General features: G+C 35.8%; 1 protein-coding gene across 1 annotated transcript in view; it reads right to left on the minus strand.

Moving 5' to 3' along the window:
- The window catches only part of SSR1 (signal sequence receptor subunit 1), a 19,152-nt gene continuing 913 nt past the window's right edge, over positions 1 to 18,239 (minus strand). The window contains exons 2-8 of the mRNA XM_026715075.2: positions 10,782 to 10,900; positions 9,684 to 9,771; positions 9,307 to 9,569; positions 7,042 to 7,118; positions 5,352 to 5,430; positions 4,573 to 4,666; positions 1 to 1,036 (exon numbers count right to left, since the gene is read on the minus strand). Coding sequence (XP_026570860.2) covers positions 969 to 1,036; positions 4,573 to 4,666; positions 5,352 to 5,430; positions 7,042 to 7,118; positions 9,307 to 9,569; positions 9,684 to 9,771; positions 10,782 to 10,900 — 788 coding nt within the window. The 3' untranslated portion in view covers positions 1 to 968. The remainder of the gene's footprint in view (positions 1,037 to 4,572; positions 4,667 to 5,351; positions 5,431 to 7,041; positions 7,119 to 9,306; positions 9,570 to 9,683; positions 9,772 to 10,781; positions 10,901 to 18,239) is intronic.

Here is an 18,239-nt window from a genome sequence, read left to right on the forward strand (position 1 = left end):
TAAAACGTAAGTTACATTTTTACTGTCATTTCAAAACTTTTTTCATATACAATCAAATATGGGAGACAGAAGAGCACAATTCTGCTGAATGGTTTACAAGTTGTTATCCAAAGAAACTTTCAGGTATGTCAAACCTTATATCCAGCTTTATCTATGAAATTTGACAAGTTTTGTTATCCATGATTGTTTCTGAATGGTGGGAGAATCCCTGAATTTATACTGATGAGGCTCAATTTTAAACAATTTGAACTAGCATTCAAAACTCACCTGGTCAAACACTTGACTGAAGTAATATTTCCAACAGTTACAAATGCACAGTTACATTGCAATCAAAAGAAGACAGATGTCAAAAATGAGCACACAACCCAAATTTCAGAACTGCAGCTGCTGTAGAAAGTATTAGACATATAGGCAAGGACATTTGGGATCTCAAGATTCTGTGCACTTTGTCACATCAGCAGCCATTTAAAAAATACTGCTAAAAGCAGTTGCTTGTGCCTTTAGAATACAAAACTGTGACTCAGTGCTTTGTGAGAGACTCAACATGCGTACTAAAAATAGTTACATACATGTAGCAAAGAGTGAGATCAATGACTCAAGTACTGAATAAGAAAATGCATAAAGACCTTGTATAACAGGACACAATTAGAACAAGATGGGAAATGACACTTTCATTTGTGACAAAGAATCAGAAACAAAAGCATGCAAATGACAGATCAGCATTATGAAGAGACTCTGAAGGCACGTTTCAGAAAGCACAATGATTTGCAATTAAAAGTTTCTTTAAAAGGAACTTGAAGTGCATTTTTAGCAATGTTCTCTGAACACAACTAAATGCTTAGTCCAAATATTTCAGTATTCTCCTCAGTCAATATGGCTTTCAGCATATTTTAACTCCCAATTCAAGCCAAACACTAGGGAGGGTTTTGCTGCCTGGGTTTAGTAAAGGTTGACTGGGCTAACAAAATTTACTCGTCGGAGCCCACTGATCTTTTCTGTGTCCTCTTGCGTGGCAACCGTCTTGGGGAAGCTTTATCTGTAGTTTTTTTAAAAAAAGAACAGCACTTACTTAACAGTATATGTTAAAAAACATTCTTTGGCAGACAAAAGATACAATATTGATTTAAAAAATATTATGCAAACATCACACTCAAAAATATGATATGCACTAGTTAGGAACATGCAACTGCTATCTAATATGTACCTAAAATAATGAGAAACCAGATATTCAGTGCTTGCTTTGGTCTGGAAATGGGAAAGTACTGAGTCAAGTCTTTTTGCCCAATTCATTTCCTCTACCTTCAACAGGAGTAATGTATTCCATGGTAAGTGGCTATTAGGAAGAAGAATGCATGACTCCCTATTTTCCTCTGTGGCTCAGGGCAGACAGTTCTAAAAATAATCTTCATATCCACATGTTTGAGAATATCTATCTATATTTTGCATTAAGTAGAAAGGATGCTATAATATGGCAAAATGATATTACGTTAGTCACTTGGAGCAAACGAAGTTTACGCTAACTTATTACACCTTTCTTTGAAAAAGCCAAATTGATATTCAAGGATCCACATAACAGTTTGAACAGAAGTCTGAATGCAACCAATTAGCTTATAATTTTGTATTTTTGTTTATCTAGCCACGATTAGTTTTTGGGTTGGGTTTTCTTTCTGTTGACAATTCACAGTGCTGCAATAATAACAGAATCTGTAATTAGCAGGATAATTATGCTGACTAAATAGGATGGCAGTCTTTTTTTTTTTTTTGATAAACTGGGGAAAATTGATGCATACTGAAGAAGTAGCAATTTAATTTCATCTGTTACTCCCAAAACCAAACTGCTCCAAACCTACTTTGACTCTCCATTGCATTCTGTCCATTTTTACAACCCTATCATATCTATTACCCAGTATTTCATCTAGCCATATCCTCAACTTCATCACTGCTAATTAGGATTCTCTCACAGAAAATGTGCTAATTAATTTAGTTCTGGGAGCAACCAATTATTTGACATGTTTGCACCAATTAATGTAGCATTAAAGACTTTTTTTCTGTGTTAATTGCCCATCTACTAGCCATAACAAAAACATAAATACCAAGTTCAATCAACCTAAATCTTTACTATAACCTTTCAAAATTTATAATGAATTTCTACACACTAACATCCTTGATTTCATAATATAGAATTAATGTAAGACAATAATGTTAAATATGCCACAGAATTTCTGAAAATTGTTAGTGATTTTATTTAGGGTTTTTTTTAAAGAAAATCTCATATTTTCTTTAGGAAATTCTATAATAAACACTGTAGCAAACCAAATTACAGAGGAAATTTCTAATTCTGAATTATGCCAGAGTGATACATTAATGCATTTAAAAGTTAAATAAGAGAATCCTGCCTCTATTATTTTGGCAGTCACTAAACCAGCCTTCCTAAATTGGTGCCCTCCAACTCCAACACCTTAGCACTTCTGCCAGCTCAAGAAGTGTAATTAAACACATCTGAAGAGCATTGCTGATGAAACCTTCACAAAGCTATCATCCCTTTGGTTAGTTTACACTTTAAGAAACAGTAAGACTTACAGCAACACATATTACTTTTCCTGCAGAAACAACAACTTCTCTGTCATTTAAGTTTTAATACAGTATGCAGAGTTCAGAAATGAAAGTCTATATTAAGAGATACTTTTATTATTGCATATTATTTATAAACTTTACACTGAATGAAAGCATATAGCAGTCTATATTTAAAGTATTTTATATTTTAAAATAATCTATTCAGGGCATATACTGCACTTATGTTTAAGTTCCTTTACCTCCTCTAGAAAGAGATCTGATATAACATTTTCTAATGTATTTTGCCATTTTCGGTTTTCCAATAAAAAAGTCCATTGGATTAGCCGGTTTAGATTTATGACCATGTGATTCACTTAACAATCACAAATTTCATTTAACAGACACAGTGACTTACTTAATGACCATCATAAAAACAATAATAAAATCAAGGCTGGTACATGGTGACTCAACTAATGACCACTATGTCACAACCATGTATTCCAGGCTAAATTGTAGTTTTAAATTGACAACTACCTATAAAGATAAAATTTTGAGCTATACAATTTGAGAGTGTGTTTTTTAAAATACAAATAAAGAAAGAACATGGCTGTTAGCCAGTGAAGTATGCAATTTTGCTACAACGTACAATTTCAAAGAAAAGCAAAATAAAATACTGGTATAGGCTTTCATGACTGGTATCTGTTGAACTTCAAGATTTAGCTGCCATTTTCTAGACAACAGATTTCCTGATATTTCACCAGCAACGTAAGCAAGATGCCAGTTGCAGTTGCTGACAAAATGTTAGAAATCTGTTATCTAGAAACCCTGAAGCCCAACACTGTCCAAAGCAAAACTCTGCATGTAATTTACATATCTTAATCAGTGCAGTTTTAATACAGCCCAGAAAAAAAAATATAGCGGACTGTAAGTTCAGCCTTATATTTTACATCCTTGGGCTATTAAGCTATACATTTCTTGGCCCTTTCTTTCATCATATTTATTTTTGATGCAAGTCTGACAAATATATCTATGGGGATTCTGGGTCATCCAGATCATAGTTGTCCCAAAGGTGATTTTTAAGCTCAGAGCTGAAGAAGCTTCTTGGATGAGAAGCAAAATGTCTTCAAAGAAAAACAACTGCCTCTTGAAAAAGCACCTTTGGGTCTGACAAATATAATTCCATCATAAGTAAGCCTCTTAAATAATTAGAAATTACTGGACTGGCAGATATCGAGCATGTAATTCATGGCCATGTTTAAAAACAACAACACAGAAGTAAATCTCATAGCATTATATAACTGCTAGAATGAACAGAGTGGAAATAATTTTGAAGCGGAAAGAATGGGATGGGTACTCCAAGTATGCTGAAGGTAGTCCAACTTTAGATGGAAGTGGGAATGATCTACTTTAAAGTCAAAATATTTCAACTTCTAATTGAATAGTAAGATTTATTTAATAGTCCTACCAGCAGCTATTTGCCAAGTTTGTATTAAAGCTGGTGAAATCCTTCAAACTTTAGTATTATCACTGCATGCAGTTATTATATAATCAATCACCAGGAACAAATTCTATGAGAAAATTTAAAAACCTCAACCCAGTAAAGCGTATCTCACCTCTTCTACTTTGCACTGAAGGCAGAGAAAAACAAACAAAACAAGATGTTAACGAAGTTTGTGAGAATTTTAAAAATGTATTTGAATTTATTTTTGAGTTAAATAGAAACAGCAAAATTTAACATCCCACAATGTCCTCAAATCTACAGAGGCTACTTAACATCATCAAGTCGTGGAATATCATCAAGCCGAGATAGACACAATGCCACTAATGATGCCATTTTAACTAAATAGAATCTTAACATTCTAAATCTGCCCTTTTCCCAACTGCACTTGCCATTAAATAAATCTGCTGAAAACAGCTTAATGTATTTAAAAAATAAATTTGGAAGTCAATTTTCCACTGAGAGATACACTTTTTACAATGCAAATAAATTTACTACAGACAACCTGCCTTGATACTTACTGATCTGATTTAAAGTTTCTTGAGGAATCCAACTCATGTCCACATCATTCTGATTAGAGGTTCCCATCTCTACTTTTTGAGCTGGTCTTTTTCTCTGAGGGGATTAGAAACAATAGTAATAAATAAAATATTATAATCTATAGTCACAAGAGCAGATTTAAATTATTTGGGCAGAGATACCCAATAAATGAAATAAGCATTAACCAACCATTAAAACAGATATGTCAATTAGAAATCCACTTTTTAATAGCTATTTTATTAATTGTCTCCCTTTCATCATTTATCATTTAAAATATCTTTCAAATACTCAGCAGTGAGCAGCATAGGTAAGATTAGCTCTCTAATTAAGCCTATCATAATTTTCCTGTATATACATTTTTTAAAAGATTTGTTAAGAAAAGCACTAGCAAGCCACATGACATCATCTTTCATCTATGGAATTTAGAGTAAGGCAGAGTTCTCCACTGTTTCCAGCTTTGCAAACTTGGAGGTGGTTGTGTGTGTGGGGAAGAGAGGGGATGGTTTGTGCAAGTGAGTAAGGATGCTCACATGCACGCACACTCACACTTGCCGGCCATTTTTATGACCATTGCAATGCCCCCCGAGGCCAGGAGTGGGCCGAAGCCCAGAGTTTGGGGACCCTGGAGAAGACATACAAATTTCACAGTCCTACACCAATCCACATCTTCAGATAATGTTAGAGACCATCCTCTCAGCTTAGAAAAAGCAATGACGGTATTCTTGTAAGGGGAAAGACTAATTAAAAAATAGCTACTTACCTTCCTAGATTCCAACAATTGATGCAGACCAACAATGACAAGTAGGCCAAGTCCCGCCAGGAACATATACATAAAAATCCTTATTTAGAAAGATGAGAAAATCTAGTAAGATTTCAATTCTTTTAAGGCAATTTTTTTAAAAATCTCTAGACAGTCATAAAAACTATGCAGGACAGGTGATATCCTAATGTAAGGTTTCTGAACAATAATCCAAGGAGTTGTCCCCAGATGTATTTATTTTATGCATTTATTAATTAAATGGATATAACTGGCACACAATATGAAGTCAGGAACGGCCCTCCTAGCCACGACTACCTGCTCTTCAAGCAACAGTCATGAGTACAGGAGGACTCCACATTGCACACAGGATTTGTTTGGGGACAATTCAACCTCATCAAGCATCAAAAATACTATAGACCTAGAACCAGAAATCCCCCCCACAACCCAAAGCTACTCAGTCTTGCAGGGATTCAATTGAAGCCTCATGTTCCCCATCCAGACCCTCAGTCTCCAACACTGGGATAGGATATCCACAGCATCGCTTAATTTGCCAAGAGCGAAGATGCACAATTGGCTAGCATCAGCACACTGATGATACCTCACCCCATTATGATGGGTGAGCTTATCCATCTATCTCATGTGGATATTGAATAGGAGAGAAACAACACCAACCCCTAGGGCACCTCATATAGAAGGGGCTGAGGGTGAGATCTTTTCTCCCCAACCAACACTAACTAGAATCAACTAACCAGTCAGAAAGAAGGTGACCAGGATAACATTGTGCTGCCCACCTCCAATCCTGAGTCAAACCAGAACGATAGCATGGTCAATGGTATCAAAAGCCTCCAGAGGTCAAATAAGTTAAGGATGGGTGCACTACCAGCATCCTATCTATGCCAGAGATAATTCGAAAAGTACAACCAATGATGTTTCTGTTCCATATCCAGATCTGAAACCTTACTGAAAAGGATCCAAATAATCAATTTCATCCACAGTCCTCTGAAGCTGTTGCACAACCATCTCTTCAATCACCTTCCACCAAAAGGGGATATTGGATATTGAGCAAAATTGTCCAGTATCTGTACATATGTGTGTGTGTGTGTGTGTTTCTCTCTCTCTCTGTACGTGTGTGTGTCTGTCTAGAAATGGCTTTCTTAACAGGGGGCAACCTAAGATCTCCATAAGGGGTAAAAGAACAACTCACTCACTCCAAGAAAAATCAGCCATTGTTATGATTCACTCACACAATACCCTCTGGACTGCTTTCACAAAACAGGAGGAGCATGGATCTTAAGAGCAAATAGTTGAATTCAAACTCCTAAGGACCTTGTTCACTTCTTAGGTCCAACAAGTTCAAATTATAGTTGGAATGCCTGGATTATTCTATAATAAATTAATATATGATATCACTATCTAAATAACCTTGGTGAAACAACCAGCTGCTAATCGCAATCAGTGTTTGATTTAATATACAAATACTGAAGAATGCACAATATGTTATAGTTTCTTAGTGTTCGTGATAGCAAGCTGCTGCAAGCTGCTTTTTCTCTTTGTCTCCAGGGTTTAGTGATGAAAAAACAAGGAAAATCTTAACCTTTTCAAAACCTAAATGAATATGTATATTCTTTTATAATAGCATAAAAAGTCTGGTTATCACCATTACAAAAATTAGCAGAATAATTAATCTTACGTTTCACCATCTAATCCATCTTCTTTTTCAATAATTGTAACAGTTTGATTGAAGACAGCATCTTGAAAGAAATTCCCCTAAAATGAAACATATTAAAAAGGCTATCAGATTCAGGCCATCAGATGGCACTATTGTTACAGAGGACTCTAGAAAAAGTGTATTCCTTGCAGATTTTTCTAGTTTTTCTGCAAAATAAACTGTATACATATATTTATAGCTATACTTGGGTAGATAGACAGATAGATATAGATACACAAAGTATGAATAGTGTTTGTTAACTATTCGAGATTGCCAATCTTTTTGCAGCCAAATTTTTAAAGTTATTTTTTTCAGCTGTCGAATGTTTTAATAAGTGAGAGAATTAGTCATATCATTATAGAAAATGAGATTTTCATATCATTTTAATATTTCCCCTAAATATTAAGATACAATAGTTATTTTTGGTGGAATAGGTTTATTACTACATTAACCTTAGTAGATGTTTAGCACTCTTATTAATTTAGTGGAAGACTGAACATTATTTAGCAGTTTACTATCAAATTCTACCCTGTTTCTCCAACAATATGGCAATATACCAATAGGAAGGCCCAGCATGATTTCTAGGCAGGAGGTGAAAATAAGCCCTGCCCCCCAAATTTAGGCCTATTTAATCCATGCGTTTCCCTGCCATTTCTCACATTGTTCATTAAACTACACGAGATGAAGAGAAATGGGGGAAAGGGGGGGAGAAAACTTGCCTTTAGGAGCGCCCTGCACGTAGAATATCCCAATCTACTACCGATAGAACATTGGCCGATAGAAGCTCCCCGAAGGCAGAGTCACCAGCCGCTTCTATGAGCCAGTAGAAGCAGCCTCGGGGCGAACGCCCACGCACACTACCCTTGCCATAAAGCTGTTTCTATTGGCCAATGGAAGCTCCCAGAAGGGACACCAGCCGCTTCGGGGCAAGGCATGGCTGCCCGCAAAGCACTCCTGACAGGAGTGCCCTACGCACACTCCCCTCACCACAAAACTGTTTCTATGGGCCAAGCTCCCCAAAGTCAGTCACCAGCTGCTTCGGGGCAAGGCGTGGCTGCCCACGGAGAGCTCCTGACAGGAGAACCCCACACACAGTCCCCTCGCCATGAAGCCATTTCTATCAGCCGATGGAAGCTCCCCAAAGGCAGAGTCACCAGCCGCTTCTATCAGCCGGTAGAAGCAGCCTCAGGGCGAGTGCCCCACACACACTCCGTTCGCCACAAACCCGCTTCTACCAGCTGATAGAAGCAGCTGGTGACTCTGCCTTTGGGGACCTTCCATTGGCCGATAGAAACGGCTTCGTGGCAAGGGGAGTGCATGTGGGCGCTCGGCCTGAGGCTGTTTCTACCGGTCGATAGATTTCCTCCCCCATGCATACTCAACTCTCCACAAAGCTGCTTCTACCAGCTGATAGAAGCGGCTGGTGACTCTGGTTTCGGGGAGCTTCCATCAGCCGATAGAAGTGCCCTCTTGGAGAGGTGACTGCACATGGGGCACTCTAGGTTGGGGTGTGTGTGGGAGAGGAAATTAAGTCACCCCCGAAAAGACGTCCTAGACGTTTTTTTGGGCCTCAAAAAAAAATAAGACTCAGCCTTATTTTATGAGAAACACGGTAGTAATGTATTTTTTTTAGCCTGAAGAGAGAGCTGAACGAGACTTACAGATTGTACAGTACTGCCTTATCATAATAGCAGTTCTTAATACCTCAGATTTTGACTTTTTAAAATAGTCTTTCTCTTCAAGCCACAGCACTTACTAAGAAATTGTTTTGGATAAGATTAAGGAAACAATAAACTTTCTACTGGAATGCTGATTAGGTAAGGATAATACTGTAACTAAGAAGTAATAAATAGAATATTCAGTAAATAGTCTCAATAAAATATGCCTCCACAGTGATCAAAAGAAGATATGAAATATGCAAGAATAAAGACAAACTGACATGTTGACAAGCGTGAAATTTTGAAATGTATTGTCCTATTATTTTCCTCAGAATGCCTTGTTCTACGCAGCTAATATCTTGCATAACATCTTTTTTAATCCTATCCAAATAGGCTACAAAAACAAGTCAAAACCCATAATAGCAGAACTAGTAGCACAAATCTTTATACAAGCTAGCCGAACTAGCAGCTTAGCTCCCCAAGGATTAAGAGAGACCAATTTTTGCATTAATATAGGTAACACTGCCACAAAAACACAAAATACTGCATGAATCTCTTTATCTTAGCCAAATCCCATATTCTCACTTACATTTTGATCTTTGTAATTCAAATTGATAACCAGTCCAAAGGGACGGCCACCCATCGGTTCTGCAGGAATGAAGGAATATTCAAAGGTGGCTTGTCTCTGGGGTGGAACAACTGTGTTCAGAGGAAGAGCAGTGAAATTCTGAATAAAAAACTGATAATCTTGTGGGTACCGGAATGAAGCATCTAGTGATTCTACGACAAAGTCTTCTGTACCCTTATTAGTAAAACCTACTAAAAACTTCACAATGTTGTTTGCTGGAAAATCTAGGGGGGAGGGGAAGAAATGAAAATTCTTAGTGTTTCATTTTTAAATTGTAATTTTAAAAACAAAATAGGTAAGATAAGCTGGCCTGGTGTAGAATTCAAAGTATGTTTTACCTTCTCCTTTCACAAACAAGATTGTTGTATCAGCATTAGGTGATGCTTTAGGTTCTCCTGATAGGTCATCTTCCTCTTTCTCTTCTGTCTAATATAAAATAATGTTTTGAAAAGCCTATGAGAAACAGTGAAGCAATGAATAGCCAGAATATATAAGTTTTATTGTATACTCCCACATAAAAGTACTTCAATTTACAAGCACATTAATTTCCCCAAAACCTAGGATTTTTAAAGATATAATTACAAAAAAGATATTTAGGTCAGAGTGTTTCAAACTGTGTTCTGGAGAACACAAAATTTCCACAAGAAGATGACTGGGTTTGGCGAAAACCAAAGGATCCCTAAAATAAATTTACCCTAAAGTAGCCAATTTTCCATGACAGGGATTCTGAGAAATTTTGTTTTTAACAGGTTCTTTGGAGAACATTTGAAAACCCTTGGCCTAGATGATGAACTAGATACAGATTTTTTAACGAAACAGGCATAGACTATAATGAAGCCAAATATATTCAACAAATTGATCAGATACTCCTAAACCAGATGACGAGATTATTAAAACTGAACATTTGCTGCAGTTAACTCAAGAACATTAATTAACATTTAATTGAGCATTTCCTTAAAACTTAACAGTTGTAATCCAAATTGTGTAGCCAGTGGTCTAGAAAACATATTGATGTCCTGAACCAAATGGGATTAATTAATTATATTTTAACTATATTAAGAGATGTTAATTTTATGAGTACTGCCTACCTCTGTATCAGAAAATCACTGTAAGGTAATCGAACCCAACTAATTAAACTTGTAAATCATATTTAATACTATCTCATCAAATCAAACTTTTATTTAGATTTATTACATTATAGCATTTGGCATTATATGGATAATTACATTTGACTCACTATAGCTGCATAATGCTTCTTAATAAGTAAGTTACATATTTGGGCTAGCAAAACTACTTAGTACAGTATATTCTATTTAAGTTGGGGCCCACAAACTTCACAACTGTGACAATGGTAACACTCTTGGTAACCCATCTATTGTTCAAATAATGCTGATAGGAAACATCAGCACGAAATTTAAAAAATGTTGTAGCTGTACCAATTCTGTGGGTTCATCTTCTTCAACTTCAGCTTCATCATCTTCATCCTCAACTATTGTATCTTCTATTGCTTCTTCATCTTCAGTAGCATCTTGGGCAGCCACAAGCAAGCGGGAACCTAGAGACATGAGAATAAAAGTTTGCTCTTATTGGAAAAAAGCACTAGAAAACAATTCAAAAGGAGTCAGGTTTTTTTTTTAGTCAAATGACTCTCAAAAGTATGCAACAATTAATATACAGTATGTTTATGAGGTAATTATTATGCAAGATACCACACACATTATTTCACGTACGTTACTATAGTTCTATTGCAGTTTGAAATCAAAGTAATCAAATGACTTCAAGTATAGATAGTCCTTGGGTTATGACCATTTGTTCAGTGCGCATTCAAAGTTACAATGCTGCTGAACAAGGAGGGCTTATGACAACTCCTCAAAGGTTCTGGCTGTCAGCATCCCAAGGTCACTTCTTTGTGATGTGGGAGCTTGGCACCCAGTTCACGATTACACTGTTGAAGACAGCTATGGTCATATGATTATGATTTCTGACCTTCCCTGCCAGCTTCCCATAAATGACAACAACCAGGAATACCAGAATTGAATCCTTAAGCAGAGCATGGAGGTGTCTGAGGGTGTGTGTGGGGGGGGACGGGGGACTGGGAGGCCCAGCACAAGCTACAGGGTCCAATGGTATGTAGAAACCTGTCACAGCCCTAAGCCTTGGTTTATTCCCTACCCCACCAGACCTGGGATGCTTCGGCCAGTTACAAGGCTCAACAGTGCACATAAATTGTTCCACTTGCAGAAGAGCCTTCCTGCAGAATGGAGAACAATGCTTGTTTGTCAGCAGCAGGAGAAAAACAGCTAAAGATGAGCAGGGTACAGAGGTCTTGTAAAGTGCAGGGCAGTGGGGGCAATTGGGGGTTGACAGAATAGTGCTGGCATGGCTGACTGTGAGCAGCAGCAGCAGCACTAGGGCTGAAGTTGAGGCATGAGGCAGTTGAGGCTGGCTAAAACTGCTGAAAGGGTGCTGCGCAGAGTGATCAAAAAGATATAGATGGGGTGGAGATAAGTGAGTGGAGGGAATTGCAATACCCCTGCTGTTCTAAATGCTGGTGGGCCAGGCTGGGGTGGATGAGACTTCCAAGGCCAACTGCAGCTTTTCTAAAAAAAAATACCCGGAATTAAATGAGTTACTTTATCTGAACCTTCTTCTAGAGTTTGAAAAAAATCCTAATTTTTTATTAATAAACTTTTGTTTGGAAAAATTGATATAATTCAGCAAACAATCAAGTGAGGGTTGATGTCACAAGTTACAGTATCTAATCACAACACATTGCAAAGCCCAGTGGTATAAAGTATTCTCTGAAATGTTCTTTGGTGTTCTCTGGTGTTATTACTATTACTATTATTGGAAATTTTATATGGGCTACCCTCCTCTGATATCCAAGCACAGTTCTTAGCCTTCTAATTTCAAAGCCTTCTGGAAGGCCTGCATCTCAAGGAGGCTTTTCCAAAGAGCAGGCATGTCTCCCAGGTCCCACCAGATCACATTGTTTAATAGAAAGGAGCTAGTGTATCTAGCTATTGCAGATCTGGTGAAACAGACTGAAGTAATCTAGTCCTTTGTTAGCTAGGTGACAGCTTAAAAGGTGACAACCATTATCTTGAACTATACTAGACACATACTGGGATGCAATGCAGTTTGTGCAACAGCCATGTGGCATGGATTAACATTGCCCAGAACGGCCACATTCTCTGAAACTTCAGAGTATTTTTCAAGGTAAGTTCTATGCAACCCCATTGCAATAATCCAACCTAGAAGTGTTTCAACAACCGAGAAGTAATCCAAACTAGAAGTGAGTCAAGCATGAGGGACAGCAAACATAATCTTCTGGCTCAAGAATGGATACAACTGGTACAGAAAATGGATTTGTGCTAAAGCTCCCTGCCTCCTCCCAAAACTGCCAGGTGCTCTTTGAGTTGAGCCATGAATTCAGGAGAACTCCTAAATTGTAACTCTTACAAACTTTATTCAGGGAGCGTGCTCTCCACTGAGAGCTAAAGTTGAACAAACCTGAACCAAGTCCAGGGGGTGACCTTGCCCAGAAGTTTCACTGAGTATTAAACAAGAGTGGAGAGCAAAGCTCTGAGGCACCCATGTAAGAAATCTCTGCCCCCACCAACACTGACTGGAACTGGCCCAGGAGGAGACTCACAGCAACATACTATTCTGCTTCCCTCTACTCTTTTTTTTTTGAAAATTTTATTTGGGTTTTCACAAAAACAAAATACAAATAAAACATCTTTTTTGAAAGTAGCATGGTCCCAGGTTCTCACTTTCTTCATACAGACACAAAACTCAATTTCGTGCTCATTTTTATATTCTATTCCATATCTTATTACCATTTTATATTTTTTACATAGTTTTTCCCCTCTTCTAATTTTCTCAACTTTGTTTTAATTATCTCAATTCAAATCATTATATTTATACTTTTGTCTGTCCTGTTACAATTTCACATTATCTTTTCTTATTAAGCAATTCTTTTCCCTGAAGTTACCAATTAGAGTATGACACCTTTATATCCTTTAATTTTATCCATTCAAGCTCTTATTTAAGCTTCTATGTATAGCTTTAAGATTATAGAATTCAATATAATACGTAACTTCCAATCGAATTCTGCTTGGTACATTCTTAAAATAGACACTATATTCTTAAAAAAAATATATATATATATATATATATATATATATATATATATATATATATAAATATTATATATATATATATATGTATATGTATATGTATACGTATACGTATATGTAAATAAAACACATTCCATTCCAATTCAATTCTATCATTAATATGCATTAAAATCTTAACATCTTTAACATTTCTTTTCAATTGAATATCATACTTCCTTGGGAACACTTAGAAACTTTCCATAGTTAATTCTTTTTTTCCCCATATTTCTCACATATTTTTATAAATCATTACTATTAAAAATGTTCCCTTTTAATTCTCTCAATCATTTTAATTCATTTATTTATTAACAAACATCCCACTGCATTACAATAAATATTTTATCCATCATCATATTTTCTAAAGTTATTTCTATTTGTAATATAACTAAGCTATCTTATGTACCTTTGCAGAATCCCTTTTACAATTAAATTTTCACCCATTATCTCTAAACAAACTTATGGTTACAATCCTTATATCTTTTCCCTGTTTCTCCATTTCTTGTTTCTGTCTTTTACAACTTCTTTTCCTTGCCTTCTTCCCCCTCTTCTTCTCCCTCCCCTTTTTACCCCCTCATCTCTCTACTTCTAACTCTCTCATCTGTAATCCCCTCTTCTGTTGCTTTCTAATATTATACTTATCTTTCAAATTGTTCTTCTTTTTGGTTGTTTTTTCTAATCTTAAACCTTTCACTCTCTTTCCCCCCTTTTCTTTTTTCCCCCCACTTAAAATTATTTGATCATTAAAGATGGCTTCTTCTTTGTCCCAATCTTCTTGTTCTGCAAGTGTTTCTTGTTGTTTCTCATAGTTCCAGATCTCCATTTCTAAGAATTGAAACACGAAGCCAAAAGAACTTCTCCCTTCTTGTGCGTCTTCTTTCCATTTTTTAAATTCTGTTTTCAGTTCTTCTAAGAGTGATACCATTTTAAAAACTTTTAAACAATCGCCCAGTTAATTTTAGTCATCTAGGTGCAAAAACCAAAAATCACCAAGTAATCCAAATAATCCAAGGCTGTTTCTACTTGCTTCTTTTTTCCACTTTCTCTTCCTGGGGTTCTATTATTTTGTTACCGAGTTTCCATTAAAATGTATCTTTGAGGAATCTTGTTAAAATTTCACTGTAAATTCCTTTTAATTACAGTTCCATTCCTTAATTCCAGGCAGTCTCCTTCATTTTTCCAGATCCTGCCCTTCTATTCTTTTTTCCTCCTTTCCAGCTTTTAAAAACTTTTAAATGTCCAGAAATCTTTATTATCCCTTTGACTTTTATTTTCAGCTTAGATGCCTATTAATGTCAAAGTGGATTTTTTTTTTCAGTTTCTTGCTTAAGTCTCTTAGCTGTCAGTATAAGGAAGGGAAGAAAAAAAAACCTAATCCTTTCCCTTCTCTCTCTCCTTCGCCGCTTCAAAATCTTCTTTGGGAAGATTTCTTCCCTCTACTCTTAACCTAAATCTAAAGCAGTCCAGGAGAAAACACTAAATGATAACAAAAGCTGCTGAAAGATCCAGGAGGACAAATATGACTATATCACCAAAACTCATCCACAAACACATCCAATGCTATCTTGGCATCATAGTCCACTGTGAATTCTGACTAAAAAAGTTCTGCTTTTCCCAGAGACCTTAAACTGTGCACCTAATAGAGTACCTTCCCAACAACTTCCCCTAAAAAAAAAAAGGTTGGAGAAAAACAATGTACAGTACTGGATATCTTTTTTAAGGGATTGACCATCACCTCTTCAAATCAACCTCAAGCCCAGCTCAAATGACTAATAGTGCCTCTAAGCTCCAATAAATTCAGAAGTTTTCTTAGAAAATAAAAAAATATTTAACATAAAAACTCTAGCTCAATGGTTTCTAAAACTTTATATTATATACATATTTTGTAATTAGGTATTGGCTACCAATGATAACCACAATATTTTGTCAGGATGCCCTTTTCATGATCTCAAAATGTTCAGAAAAATATGGTTCCTAAAAACTTTTTTGCCAAAATTAGGCATAGGATTAAATGAAAAAAAATGTAATAAAGATTTTAGGATACCTTCAAATTAGATGGGCCAAAGCAAACTTGTCTATTGGGAAAAGAATGAATCAATTTTCCCTTTCTCTTATGACATTAGTTTGAAAAAAAATCTAGTCCACAAAGCAGGCACTACGGAAAAATTTCTGTACATTTCAATTTGACTATTGAAATCTGAAGATCAATAATTTAATTTTCAATGTATTGAGCAGAACATTTATTTAAATATTTAATTTATTTGCTGACCATCTCATTTCAAAGGTACTCTTGGCGGTTTACAGCACCTAACATATATCAGCAGTAGCTTCAAAATGCTTAAGTTTCATAAAACCCATAATAAAGTATTAAAGCACAAAAATATATCGAAATATATAAAATATTTTATTTCCCAGATTAAACTATTTCATTTATTCACTTTTGGCTACTGTTTGAACCAAATATTCTTTAATGTTTTCTCTAAAAAGAAGCAGAACAGGCATCTAAAACTTCAGCTCATTTCAGGGTTTTTTTTTTTAAGCCTCTAGTATGTATTTTAGAAAGAATGATGATGTGGCATCACAATGGAGGATACTGAACATCTATTAAGGCAGCCAGACAAGTCTCAAAATTTTAATATACATTACAGAATCCCAAACTGTGCACTCAAACTTACCCACTGCAATTAGTATAAGCAAAATTAGTAACAAAGCCCTGAGAAAATTTTGTCAGCATTCCTACTTAACCTAGGCAAAATTAAGATTGCTTAAAATGTGACCTCTACTCCCTTAAGTCTCTTTTATCCCCAAGGTTCTTACCCCATAGTCTAAAGACCCTAGAACACCCAATAACCCTGATATAAAAAAATAATGAACCAATGAATGTACACATGATAAATAAAAGATGTTGGGCTATGGTGGATATGTCAATTAAAATATTAACCTGCAGGGCAAGTTGGCCATAGTAAAAAATTTGTATATAAAAAACCCAATTTTGTAACAATTCTCTCAAGAGAAAGTGAGAGAGAGCATTCACACTTGAAATGTTGTGAATAATTCTCTCACTATTTGGAGTTATGCTCTGGACCTTTTAAAGAAGAAAAGGTGACATGACACACAATTCTATTAATATTTTACTTGTAGCAGCTTATATCCAGGCTAATAATAAAAGGCTTGAAATTTATAAATATGTACGCTAGAAAAGCGAGCGAAGTTTTTTTTTTCTTTTCAAAGCAAATACAAGTTTGCACATTCAGGGAATTCACTCCTATCCTACAAGTGTCTTTAAATCGATGTTAAATAAATTATAATTAATAATTTCTGGCAATAGCAAAACTATGACTTTTATGCCTCTCTTCTTGGTTTTCAAGAGATGGCCTATTATTGTCATTAAGATGATAATGGACACAGAGGACTTATGATTTGCCCACTAATTATTTTCTACGTTATGCAAAGTTGCATTGCTTTTATATCCTGCTGTAATCCAACAGCTTTCAATAGTTTAAAAGTTGTATCATTCAGCAAAATGTTAAAATAAGACACCTGCAGCTACACCTACACAATGCACCACCTTTACCAAGAAAACACTGTCACCAGGACTTGAGTTCAACTTTAAGAGCATTTTACTTTAAAAAAAAATATTGAGATCAGAGTTGCTATGTCTTAAGAAGACTCTACTTAAGACTCTACTGCTTTATTAGTTACTGGTTTAGCTCATCCAACAATTTACTACTCCTTCCAGAATGGTGAAACTTAATGTTATATTTGCTTTTTTTTCTCCATATGCGTATACATATATGATACAAAGTAAATTCAACTATTCAACACTATAGCACTTCTATGGGTTATTATTTTTAAACAAAAGTGAAGGTCTGGAAAATATTTTATGTTGTTTAGGTAACTACAGATAATTGGTAAGAGAGTACACACAGCATGTTGTCAGCATTCTCAGGTAAGCAACACATAGTAACTTATACTGTAGACATGTGCAAAAAGGACTTAACTTAGACAATGTGCCAAAGACACTTAGTCCTCCAACCTTGTTTTCTTTCAGATGTATTACCCTATGGCAGGGGTCTTCAAACTTGACAGCTTTTAAGGCTTGTGGACTTCAATTCCTAAATTCCTCCTCCAGGAATTCTGGGAGTTGAAGTCCACAAGTATTAAACTTCCCAAGTTTGAAGACCCGTGCCCTATGGAGTCACAGCCATGCTAGCCCAGTAAAATGAAAATACAGTTCAAAAATTTGGAGAATGATCAAACTACCAGAAAGTGAATATGAGTTAGTACTGGAATCAGGTCCAATCCACATAATTTCAGCAACTTTTTTTGAAATTCTACCCCCTTGCCCAGGGTACCTCACCGCATGCCTAGGATATTAGCTACAAGCATGTGCAGCAATACTGATCTTCAGTTGATACAGAATAGAATTCTTAAGACTGCCATATTTCATAATCTACAAATTGGGTGCCACTTATTAGAATTACTTCAAGAAAACTGGACCGAACAGTGCAAATGCTACAGAAAGTACAAGTTAGCATATATATTTTTTTAAAAAATTCTATTAGGACGAAATGAACTCAGCTAATTTCAATTATACCTAGGCATTATCCAGCGAATTGTCAGCAATTGACAACTGGACGCACGTTGCTTCTACTTGCAGTTTGCATTTCAATAACTCTATATTATTATTATTATTATTATTATTATTATTATTAT

Source organism: Pseudonaja textilis, chromosome 3, assembly GCF_049901715.1.
Source record: "Pseudonaja textilis isolate UNSWEBS1 chromosome 3, rPseTex1.2, whole genome shotgun sequence".
Lineage (NCBI taxonomy): Eukaryota > Metazoa > Chordata > Lepidosauria > Squamata > Elapidae > Pseudonaja > Pseudonaja textilis.